Source organism: Leucoraja erinacea, chromosome 14 (genome assembly GCF_028641065.1).
Source record: "Leucoraja erinacea ecotype New England chromosome 14, Leri_hhj_1, whole genome shotgun sequence".
Lineage (NCBI taxonomy): Eukaryota > Metazoa > Chordata > Chondrichthyes > Rajiformes > Rajidae > Leucoraja > Leucoraja erinaceus.
Window position 1 is genome coordinate 9,753,543 of NC_073390.1, and position 12,319 is coordinate 9,765,861.

The window sequence follows — 12,319 nt, forward strand, 5'->3', positions numbered from 1 at the left end:
TCAATAGATATTTCTAAGGCAGAGATTGACAGATTATTGACTAGTACAGGCGTCAGGGGTTATGGGGAGAAAGCAGAAGAATGGGATTAAGAGGGAAAGATAGATCAGCCATAGAAACATAGAAAATAGGTGCAGGAGTAGGCCATTCGGCCCTTCGAGCCTGCACCGCCAGTGGACGGCGCGACTCACATCGCAGCGGCCTCTGCAGTCCGTCTGTCTTTATATTATTTTTTGTCTCGTTTGAATGTAGTTTTTATTTATTTATTTATTTATTTATTTATTTATTTATTTATTTATTTATTTTGTGTGTATGTGTGTGGGGGGCAGGGGGTGGGGGAAACTTTTAAAATCTATCCCCTGCACGGAGAACCCGACCTTTTCTCTGTCGGGTCTCCGTTGTCGTTGGGGCCTAGCACCGTGGAACGGCCTCCAGCAGGAACGACCTGGGGCTCCAGTTGCGGAGCTGGCCGAGTTCGGAGTGGGTGGAGCCGTGGTGGCGCTCGGCTGCGACCCGACCCCGCAGATTCGGAGGCTTACCGCAGGTCTGGTGGACAGTGACAATGGGAGCCCGCGGGTCCCTGCTGGGAGACCGCTTTTCGGAGCTTCCGCAACGGCGACTTCACCCGCCCGAGTTGCGGGGCTGAAGAGTACCTGGAGCGGGGCCTTACATCATCACCCAGCGTGGCTTGGAATGGCTGCGGGACTTGCTATCGCACGCCGGGGGCTCCAACAACAAGACCCAGATGTGGCGTTAATTGCCTCGGGACAATTACCATCACCCGCCGGGGGCTTTGACTTTGACTCTGATATCGGGAGGGGAATGGGAAGTGCAGGGGAGAGACAAGTCTTATCCTTCCATCACAGCGAGGAGATGTGCTGTGATGGATGTTTGTGTAAATTGTGTTGTGTCTTGGTTCTTTCTTGTGTGTATGACTGCAGAAACAACATTTTTCGTTTGAACCTCAATGGGGTTCAAATGACAAATAAATTGTATTGTATTGTATTGTATTGTATTAATATGATCATGGCTGATCATCCAACTCAGTATCCCATACCTGCCTTCTCTCCATAACCTCTGCTCCCTTTAGCCACAAGGGCCACATCTAACTCCCTCTTAAATATAGCCAATGAACTGGCCTCAACTACCTTCTGTGGCAGAGAGTTCCAGAGATTCACCACTCTCTGTGTGAAAAATGTTTTTCCCATCTCGGTCCTAAAGGATTTCCCCTCTATCCTTAAGCTGTGACCCCTTGTCCTGGACTTCCCCAACATCGGGAGCAATCTTCCTGCATTTAGCCTGTCCAACCCCTTAAGAATTATGTAAGTTTCTATAAGATCCCCTCTCAATCTCCTAAATTCTAGCGAGTACAAGCCGAGTCTATCCAGTCTTTCCTCATTGAAAGTCCTGACATCCCAGGAATCAGTCTGGTGAACCTTATCTGCACTCCCTCTATGGCAATAATGTCCTTCCTCAGATTTGGAGACCAAACTGTACGCAATACTCCAGGTGTGGTCTCACCAAGACCCAGTACAACTGCAGTAGAACCTCCCTGCTCCTATACTCAAATCCTTTTGCTATGAATGCTAACATACCATTCGCTTTCTTCACTGCCTGCTGCACCTACATGCCTAATTTCAATGACTGGTGTACCATGACACCCAGGTCTCGTTGCATCTCCCCTTTTCCTAATCGGCCACCATTTAGATAATAGTCTACTTTCGATTTTTGCCACCAAAGTGGATAACCTCACATTTATCCACATTATACTGCATCTGCTAGCCCACTCACCCAGCCTATCCAAGTCACCTTGCAGCCTCTTAGCATCCTCCTCATAGCTAACACTGCCCCCCAGCTTAGTGTCATCCGCAAACTTGGAGATGTTGCATTCAATTCCCTCGTCCAAATCATTAATATATATTGTAAATAGCTGGGGTCCCAGCACTAAGCCTTGCGGTACCCCACTAGTCACTGCCTGCCATTCTGAAAAGGACCCGTTTACTCCTACTCTTTGCTTTCTGTTTGCCAGCCAGTTCTCTATCCACATCAATACTGAACCCCCAATACTGTGTGCTTTAAGTGTGTATACTAATCTCTTATGTGGGACCTTGTCCAGATATAACAGATCCACTGGTTGTCCCCTATCCACTCTACTAATTACATCCTCGTGATTGAATGGCGGAGAAGACTTGATGGGCAAAATGAGTTAATTCTCCTCCTATTCCCTATGAGGAGGGTTGAGCAGCATGTGCAGAGGGAAAGTGTTTAAATCCACATTTTCAACTAAAATGCACATGTCTGCATCTTACTAGAGGATCTTGGCCCAAAATGTCCACATACTCTTAGCTTCACAGTCGCTGATTGACCAGCTGAGTTCTTCAAGCAATCAGTTTTGTTCTAGATTTTGCTGACTTAGCACTTACCTTGACCTATTGTCCATTCAATAAGATAAGCACAAACAGCTGAAGTAACTCGGCGGCACAGGCATCATCAATGGAGAGAAGGAATGGGTGGCGTTTTGGGTCGAGACCCTTCTTCAGACCATTCAAGAATATAGGTCCACCTCCGATTATCCAGCACCCTTGGCTCCCGAGCCTTTCTGGACTATCTGTTTTACCAGACTAACAGAGGTCATGACCTTGAAGGGCCGAGTTTCCGGGCCATAAAGTTACCGGCGGAGGTCGGCTATGGGAATAGATCTGCTGGGTAGAGTTCCAGAGCCCTGTTCGACTTGCCGATCGGCGTGGACGTCCCAATGAGGTTGCGGCTGCCTCACCCAGCCCTGGCTCCACATGTTTGGGCGTGGGGGTGGGGGAGGATTTTGTCTGGATTAAAGGAAGGGCCGGACTGCAAGATGCCAGAAAATCGGTGGTGGACCAGTAACAGGAGCAGGCCATTCAGTCCCTTCCAGCTCCATCCCCATTCAACAAGACATTTTACCTCAGTGCCATTTTCCACCTCTAACATTATATTCATTGAGCTAAAGACAAACCGCTGGAGGAATTCAACAGGTCAGGCAGCACCTATGGAAGGAAATGGGCAGACGACATTTTGGGTCAGGGCCCTTCTTCAGATGCCCTTCCACAGATAGAAACTCTGAAGGCAGTCTGCAGAAGGGTCTCAGCCCAAAACGTCACCTACTCCTTTTCTCCAGACCTACTGAGTTACTCCGGCATCTTGTGTCTATCATCCTGTATCTAATCCCATTTGATATTTTTGTTTCAATGAGAACCTCTCATTCTCTCATTCTTAATCATAATCATACATTATTAGCCAAGTATGTTTTGCAACATACAAGGAATTTGATTTGCCACACAGTCATATGATTAAAAAGCAACAGAACACACAAAATACATTTTAACATGACCATTCTTCTAAATCGAAGTGAATGTAGGCATTAGGGCAGCACGGCAGCGGTAGAGTTGCTATCTAGCCCAGGTTTGATCCTGACTATGGGTGCTGTCTGTATGGAGTTAGTACTTTCTCTCCATGACTTGTGTGGGTGCTCTGGTTTCCTCCCAGGACGTACAAATTTGTAGGTTAATTAGCTTGGTATAAATGTAAATTGTTCCTAGTGTGTAGGATAGTATTAATGTGCGGGGATCGCTGGTCGGTGTGGACTCGGTGGGCAGATGGGCCTGTTTCCTTACTGTATCTCTAAAATCTAAAAAAATAATAAGATGCTTATTCTCATCTCAGAGAACAAACCCCATACAGCCATCACTGCACCCAGCTCTGTATCATCAGCAAATGTGGATTCCAGTTCCCTTAATTGATATCAATTCCAGGAGCATTCACATTTTTGTAAGGAGTTGGTGGCTTGGTTCATCTCTTTATTGACATCAAGATCTTCTGCCTCTCAAGTCATCATTTCCTCTTTAAGCGGCACCCTCTTCTGCAATTCTCTGAAGTGCTTGACCCATTACATTCCTTGTCGTTAGGAGTCTGTGTTTGAATCTGATTATTATATTTGTTGATGTCAGCCATTTGCTATGATTTCACGATACTAATTTGACCTTGGTACCTCTTTTATGAGTTTGAAAACATAACTAGCCATTGGGTACAATGGAATGAGGCCAAATTGGCAATCGTTGAGGGCCATTCAAAAACAACAAAATTAATGTAAATTATCAACCATTTGGGGCAAGGATGAACAATAAATAAAGGTCAAATTGTATAAATACAAACAACAATAATTTGTGTAGTGGTTAAAACTAGTTTGAATAGTTTAAAATGCAATATTTGTATAAGATTCCCATTCATATATCACATTAAATATATATATCAGGAAGCAAAGAACAATATGTGAATCTAACAAATACTATGCACTTAAATGTACCATTTGTCTTTTGTTCCCCCAGATTCTCCAAAGATTGGTGGGTTTGATCCATTACAAGGCACAAAAAGGCCAAAAGTAAAATCTAAGGTGCTCCTGCAAATGCGACAAAACAAAGATATTTTATTTTGCCAAAGGTCATGCAATCTCCAAGATACTTTAGTACACACATGTGCAGATGAGGAGAGCTCTGGAAGTGCCTCGTTGCTTTGCTGTGATGCGAACTATGTGGCTGAAGAAGCAGATGGAGAAAGACTTCAATTTGAAAGAAATACACAGGAAGAAAGACTTGTCTTACAATCTCCTCACAGCGGCCATTTAACAAACTCTGCTCCAGAGTCTTGCACAATTGAAAGTATCAGTACGCATCTTCAGACAGATTCTCCAGCACCACCATTAGATGCACAGAACCTAGAAGATAAACCTCCATCTCTGAAAGAGAATCACTGCATGGAGGGTAATTATGCTTCAAACTTAGCGGAGTCTGTTTTACAGGATGCCTTCATTAGACTGTCACAGTCAGAGCCCACTTTTACTACAGAAGCTGCAGTCAGCATCTCTGCAGAAAGCATTGATGACCAATCACCCAGCAATTCAACAGAATGTATAACAAATCCTCCTTGTTCATGGAATGTACTTCCCAAAATTGTTATTGTACAAAGTCCAGATAATTGTGAGAATGCTTCAGAATGGCAAGAACCTTGCAGCCCTACAATAACTTCCTGCTCAGACTCTGATCTGTTAAGTGGTACTCCAGTTGATGTACAGGAGCACATTGTTAGCCAGAATAATTCAGAGTCAGCTGGTTTGCCTCCTAGTTCTATTGAGGTAGCTCTAGTTTGTGCAGCAAATGTCATAGGGACTGTTTCAAGCCCTTATATCACTGAGGGTCTACAGCTGGACCGAACCTCATATGATGTAACTGAGCATTTGCCTTGCAATGGAAACAATGGGGATGGAGCTTCACTCAGTGGTTCTGAATGCGGAGAGATGAGCTTCTCGTTCTCTTCAGCTCTCTATGGTGTAACCCAGGTGGCCAGTGTCATAGGAGTTGCAGGGTTAAGTGACGAGCCAGACATGGGTTTTTCTGCTGCTTCGAGCGGCCTACTGTCTGCAGCGGAAACTTCTGCTGCAGTCACCCTCCAATGCAGTGTGAGTGTTGGCAGCAGCCTAGAGACATTTGCCCATAACATTGCTGAGGTGTTGTTCAAAGAAGCAGCCACCGTTCTTACAAAGCCTGACAATTGCAGAAGTGTCGGTGGATTTATGGAATCTGTGGACCAAAAGATCATTGAAACCGTGACAAGACCCAAAGTCTCTCATTGGGAGGAATTGTTAAAGGATGACTTTGCCTTGAATATGTCGAATTTAATTCTAAAACATTCTTTTGAAGAAGCAAATAGCAAAGTGCAAACAGCACATCAAGAAAAGGAAAATAATTTGGGTGTAAATCCAACCAATATATTAATTGAAAGTGTGAATAAGTCTCTCTTCAGTATATTATATTTCACTTGCAGGAAAATCAAAGAAATTGTCGGGCACAATGATGTTTCTACACTCTTTCAAGATGATACGATGATAAACAGTAAGGATTCAGAAACCAACAGCAAAGAGGATGGAGATTCAATTTACTATAATGTCAGTGATAGTGTTGAAAATGTTGGTCATACATCTGCTCCTCACGGGAACCTGGCAGATCCAACAATCCCGATTGAGAAAACATGTGTGGGGCCAGATTTGTCACAGCAGGTTAACCTGAACCCAACCCGGCTTGGCGGCAGACGAGGCAGTGACTGTGGAAACATTTCACCCACTTTGACCAATGCACTGAGATCAAGGAATACTGCAGCTACTGGGACTAATGTTGTTGGCCCACAACATCAACAGAAAATATGTGACAAAGACACTCATTCATCCTCTATTGATGCTATTGAGGTGGGTAGCAGACAGGGTGGTGCAGTTCAAGGTCGTACATGTAATTATGCAAGCACACTTACAGACATGAGAGGCCAAAGTTACCCTGATAAAGACCAGAACATCCTTATCACAAATGCACAAAGTACATTGAGTCCATCTAAATCTTCGTTCCAAGTTGAAAAGTCAACAGCTAACGACCTTTCAATAAATGGTTTTGCTGACCATGTATCCAAAACGGTTGTTTCCATGGCAACAGAAATGGCAGCCATTTGCCTTGAAAACACAAATGCCAAACAGCCGTGGTTCTGTCCATGGAAATCAAGGTTTGGTGACCATGAGCATTTCATGGTCCCACAGTCATCCCCAGCAAGATCTCTCACCAGGAGTAAAGACTCTCAGCCGACAACAGCCAAGAGACTTAAGCCACCAAGACTGAGTGAAATCAAGAGGAAGACACAAGAGCAACCTGAGCTAAAAGAAAAGCTAATGAACAGAGTGGTTGATGAGTCATTAAACCTTGATGATGCCTTGGACCAAATTAATAACTTTGCCCAGGAGGTAACAGCTAAAATAGTGAACTCGGCTGAACTAACGGTGATGGACACTGTGAGGCAGGGGCAGGGGCAGGGGCAGGGGCAGGGGCAAGGGCAGGGGCAGGGGCAGGGGCAGGGGCAGGGGCAGGGGGGCAGGCGAGAAACAGGCTACTGGGCAGGGAAAAAAAGACATCCAGTTACGAAAGCATTCCCGAAGAGGACACGGATTCCAACAGCTCGTGGGCTGCCGTTGGTGCCATGACTAAGTTTGGGCAGCCAGTGAGCAGGGGCAGTTCCATCTCTAAACAATCGAGCTGTGAAAGCATCACAGATGAGTTTTCCAACTTCATGATGAATCAGATGGAAAATGAAGGCTGGGGATTTGACTTGTTGCTGGATTACTATGCCAGCAAGCATGCCAGCAACATTTTAAATGCAGCTCTGCAGCAGGCGTGCAGAAAGAATGGCCACCTTAGTGTAAGTGCAACGTGTCTGTCGAAACAATCGAGTACAGAGAGCATTACGGAGGAGTTTTACAGGTACATGCTCCACGAATTGGACAAAGAAAGCAAAGAGGGGAAAGCCAACAAAGAGCTCCACAACATGCTGGTTCCCCCTGCTGGGAGAACAACTTTAAGCTTTAGGCAGTCTTCAATGCCAGACAGACGAGCATCTGAGGGACGATTAACAGTAACTCCCCATGTGAAAGCAAACTCTTTCGATGGCTTTGCCCGGAAGGATCGCAGAAACACGCTGCACGTACATCCAGGTGATGCAGCAATGTCCACTAACCTGTACAAATCCTTAACAGACTCTTGTTTATATCAGAGGAGTAAAACCGACCACATCACTGACATGCTGATAAATGAAACTTGGTCAAATTCCATTGAAGCTCTCATGAGGAAAAATAAAATCATTGGCGATGATGCTGACAATCAGTGTGGTGAACCGTTGTCCAAGCAACAGGCCGAAACTTGTCCCACCTGGGTAGTTACAGACACTATCAAATGTGGGAAGTCAGGCAGCAGCTGTCAACAAGGTTCTTCTGAAACTGCACCCCATAACTCCAGAACTGAAAGCAAACTGTGTGAGACAGACGTTGGCCAGAGAGTGGAGAAAGCAAAATTAGTGACTGACAAGAAAGGCTTCAGTTCGCACGATCGGGCGGCCATGAAGAGAAAGAAAATGTCCCACTGCCCAAGGGAAGTCCCTTTAATTCATATAGAGGACGACCAAAAGGAAGAGATCAAGCAATGCCGGCAGGGAAAGGCTGCCTGCAGCATGAAGAGGCCGATGGAAAGGAAGTTTCCTGAAGTCGATTCTGAAGGGCAAAGTGAATCTGCCTCTTTAATATCCAGGTAAGTGTCAAAATAAACTCAGCACATTTCTTTTTTGTTGCCAGTACAAATTTGACCTGCGGCTATATCTTCAATATGTTTTTTATGATATTATATTAAAAATGGAACGTGGCCCTAAGCATAGGAAAGAGTGTTATACTAGAATAACACCTTGCAAGCATTGTGATAGTCACATAATGCAAGAATTATTTAGAGAGCAACAAGTCATAGTCATAAAGTCATAGTCCCTTTGGCCCAACTTGCCCACACTGACCAACATATCCCATCTACACTAGTCCTACCTGCCTGCATTTGACCCATATCCCTCTAAACATGTCCCATCTACTGTATGTACCTGTCTAAATATTTCTTCAACGTTGCAATAGTACCTGCAGATCATAAGGGATTGTCTTTGGATCCCATCACAGAAATTTGCACGATTTACGAGTATCAAACATGTACAAGAATATCAACCAGCTGTTCTACTCACCCTCCACAGTTAGTTGCTTGTAAAGTGTGTGGGTGAACAATGGAAAGGCAACCCTGACTACTGGATGCAATTCATTCCCCAAGGTTTTTGAAGATAGGTTTATCACTAGAGTATTGGGTCCTCCAAAACATTACATTTATCATGTCAGGCTTCAAATCACTCATGTACCACATCCCAAGCTATCTTCTTGCTGAAATTAATTTGCTGCAATTAATTCACATATTTGCTTTTATTAATTCCCTTGGGAACCTATACCCAAAGATATCCAAAGAACCTATAACCAAAGATTGACTAATTTGAGGCATATAATGGTTCTACAATTTAGATTTGAATTAAATTCATTTCAAATGAAGGTTGGCTTTAATAAGAAGATAGACACATAATGCTGGAGTAACTCAGCGGGACAGGCAGCATTTCTGGAGAGAAGGAATGGGTGACGTTTTGGGTCAATAGACAATAGACAATGGGTGCAGGAGTAGGCCACTTGGCCCTTTGAGCCAGCACCGCCATTCAATGTGATCATGGCTGATCATCCCCAATCAGTACCCCGTTCCTGCCTTCTCCCCCGACTCCACTATTTTTAAGAGCCCTATCTAGCTCTTTCTTGTAAGCATCCAGATAACCTGCCTCCACCGCCCTCTGAGGCAGAGAATTCCACAGACTCACCACTCTCTGTGAGAAAAAGTGTTTCCTCGCCTCCGTTCTAAATGGCTTACTCCTTATTCTTAAACTGTGGCCCTTCTTCAGGCTTTAATTACTCTGTTGAATGAAACAATAGTTCACTCTCCTACGTGAAAATAATAGCATGACTAGTCTGATCTTTATATCACTTCACTCCATCCAGGCCAAAACAAATGAATGTCATCAGATATTAAATATCTCAGCCAATGAAGACTATTTTAAATCCGCTCAGTGTGAGAAGTATTGGTATAGTAATAGAAAATACTTGAAATCTGCAACATGTCTGGCAACACGAGAAAGTGGTCACATTTCAGATCAGTGACCTTTAACAGATGATCTTTCATCAGGTTAGGAATAATGCCTTTGTCTGCCTAATGCACCTCAGATACAGCCTCGCCATTGGAATATTTCCAGGATATATTTTTTGTTTATAGTTCAGTTTTGTTTAGTTTATTGTCATGTGTACTGAGGTACAGTGAAAAGCTTTTGCTGCGTGCTAGCCAGTCAGTGGAAAGACAATGCATGATTATAATCGAGCCATCCACAGTGTACAGATATATGCTAATGGGAATAATGAGAATAACATTTAGTTCAAGATAAAGTCAAGCAAAGTACGATCAAAGATAGTCCGAGGGTCACCAATGAGGTAGATAGTAGCTCAGGACTGCTTTCTAGTTGTTGGGAGGATGGTTCAGTTGCCTGATAACAGCTTGGAAAAAACTGTTCCTAAATCTGGAGGTTTGTGTTTTCACACTTCTATATATCTATTCATTTTATTCATTAAAGGGATGTGAGCTTTGCAGCTGAGACAACATTTAATTGCCCATCCTGTGAGAAGGTGGTGTTGAGATGCCTTCTTGAACCATTGTAGTCATTTGAGGTGTGAGTATATCCACAAAGCTGTTTAGGAGAGAGTTCCACAATTTGACCCCAGTGGCATTGAAGGAATGGTGATTTATTGCCCAGTCAGCTAGGTGCGTGGCTTGGTGGGCAATTTCCTGCTGGCGGTGTTCCCATGCTTCTGTTGCCTTTGAGCTTCTGGCTGACAGAGGTTGTGGATTTGGACATTTCTTTATACGGAGTCTTGGTGAGTTATTGCAATATATCCTGTGGATTGTACAAACTGCTAGCACTGTGCATTGGTGACAGAGTGACTGAATGGTTCTGGATGTTTTATCCTGTATAGTATCAAGCTTCTTGAGTGTTATTGAAACTGCACTAATCATGACTTGACCTTTACAGATGGTGGACAGGTTTCGGGGAATTAGACAGTAAGTAACTTGCTGGAGGATTCCGAGCCTCTGCCCTGTACTTGTAGCCACATTGTGTGCATTTCAGTTTCTGATCAGTGGTAACCCTTGGATATTGATAGTGGCGCTTTCAGTGATGTTATTGCCATTGAATGTCAGGGGTTGAGAACTGTCTCTTGTTGAATATCGTCATTTCCTGGCACTTGTGCAGCACAAATGTTAATTTCCACCTACCTCGGCACTGTGGCACAGCGGTCGGGATGCTACCTTACAGCGCCAGAGACCCAGGTTCGGTACTGACTACAGGTATTGTCTGTTTGGAGTTTGCATGTTCTCACTGTGACCAAGTGGGTTTTCTCCAGGTGCTCAAGTTTCCCCGCATATCCCAAAGATGTGCAGGTTTGTAGGTTAATTAGCTTCTGTAAATACTCCCTGGTGTATAGGACATGGAATTGGTGATCATTGGTCGGCAGGGACTCAGTGGGCCAAATGGCCTGTTTCCACGCTGAACTAAACTAAACTAAAACTATCAGCCCAGGACATAATGTCAGCGGTACACAAATGTTTTGTTGTAGGTACAGCCTTCTAGAACTTTCCATGGCAGGACCTTGTGTGACGCTGAGAAAGAGAAGGTTCAGGTTGGAAAATGTTAGCTCCTTTTTTTGCAAACTCGGGACACCCTAATACTGTGCAGCCAATTTGGTGCATCTGAACCACAAAAAAACACAATGGCCTGTTTGATACCAAAACATCAATGAGATGTTTATGAAAAAACTTCTTGTGAGCAGAAGAATAAATACTGGGCAGGATACCAGCGCTAATTCTCCTCATCATTTTGTCATTTTGCAATAGTATTGTTTATGTATATTTGAAAGAACATGCAAGTCCTACATTTAACACAATAGGCAATAGACAACAGACCATAGGTGCAGGAGTAGGCCATTTGGCCCTTTGAGTCAGTTCTACCATTCACTGTGATCATGGCTGATTATCCACAATCAGTACCCCGTTCCTGCCTTCTCCCCATATTCCCTGACTCTGCTATCTTTAAGAGCTCTATCTAACTCTCTCTTGAAAGCATCTAGAGAATTGGCCTCCACTGCCTTCCAGAGGCAGATAATTCCACAGATACACAACCCTCTGTGTGAAAAAGTGTTTCCTCATCTTCGTTCTAAATGGTTTACCCCTTATTCTTGAACTGTGGCGTCTGGTTCTGGACTCCCACGACATCAGGAACATGTTTCCTGCCCCTAGCGTGTCCAAACCCTTAATAATCTTATATGTTTCAATAAGACACCCTCGCATCCTTCTAAATTCCAGTGTATACAACCCCAGCCACTCCATTCTCTCAATATATGACAGTCCCGCCATCCTGGGAATTAACCTTGTGAACCTACACTCCCTCAACAGCTAGAATATCCTTCCTCAAATTTGGAGACCAAAACTGCACACAATACTGCTTTCAAGAGAGAGCTAGATGGGGCTCTTAAAAATAGCGGAGTCAGGGGATATGGGGAGAAGGCAGGAACGGGGTACTGATTGGGGATGATCAGCCATGATCACATTGAATGGCTCGAAGGGCCAAATGGCCTGCTCCTGCACCTATTGTCTATTGTCAATACTCTAGGTGTGGTCTCACTAGGGCCCTGTTCAACTGCAGAAGGACCTCTTTGCTCCTATACAACTTCCCTTTCTTCACTGCCTGCTGTACCTGCTGTACCTGCATATTTACTTTCAGTGACGGATGAACAAGGACCCCCAGATCTTGTTGTACTTC

At 44.2% G+C, this 12,319-nt stretch overlaps 1 protein-coding gene across 1 annotated transcript in view; it reads left to right on the forward strand.

Moving 5' to 3' along the window:
• Positions 1-12,319, forward strand: part of sphkap (SPHK1 interactor, AKAP domain containing) — a 145,043-nt gene that overhangs the window by 100,952 nt on the left and 31,772 nt on the right. The window contains exons 7-8 of the mRNA XM_055645559.1: positions 4,360-6,871; positions 6,934-8,142. Coding sequence (XP_055501534.1) covers positions 4,360-6,871; positions 6,934-8,142 — 3,721 coding nt within the window. The remainder of the gene's footprint in view (positions 1-4,359; positions 6,872-6,933; positions 8,143-12,319) is intronic.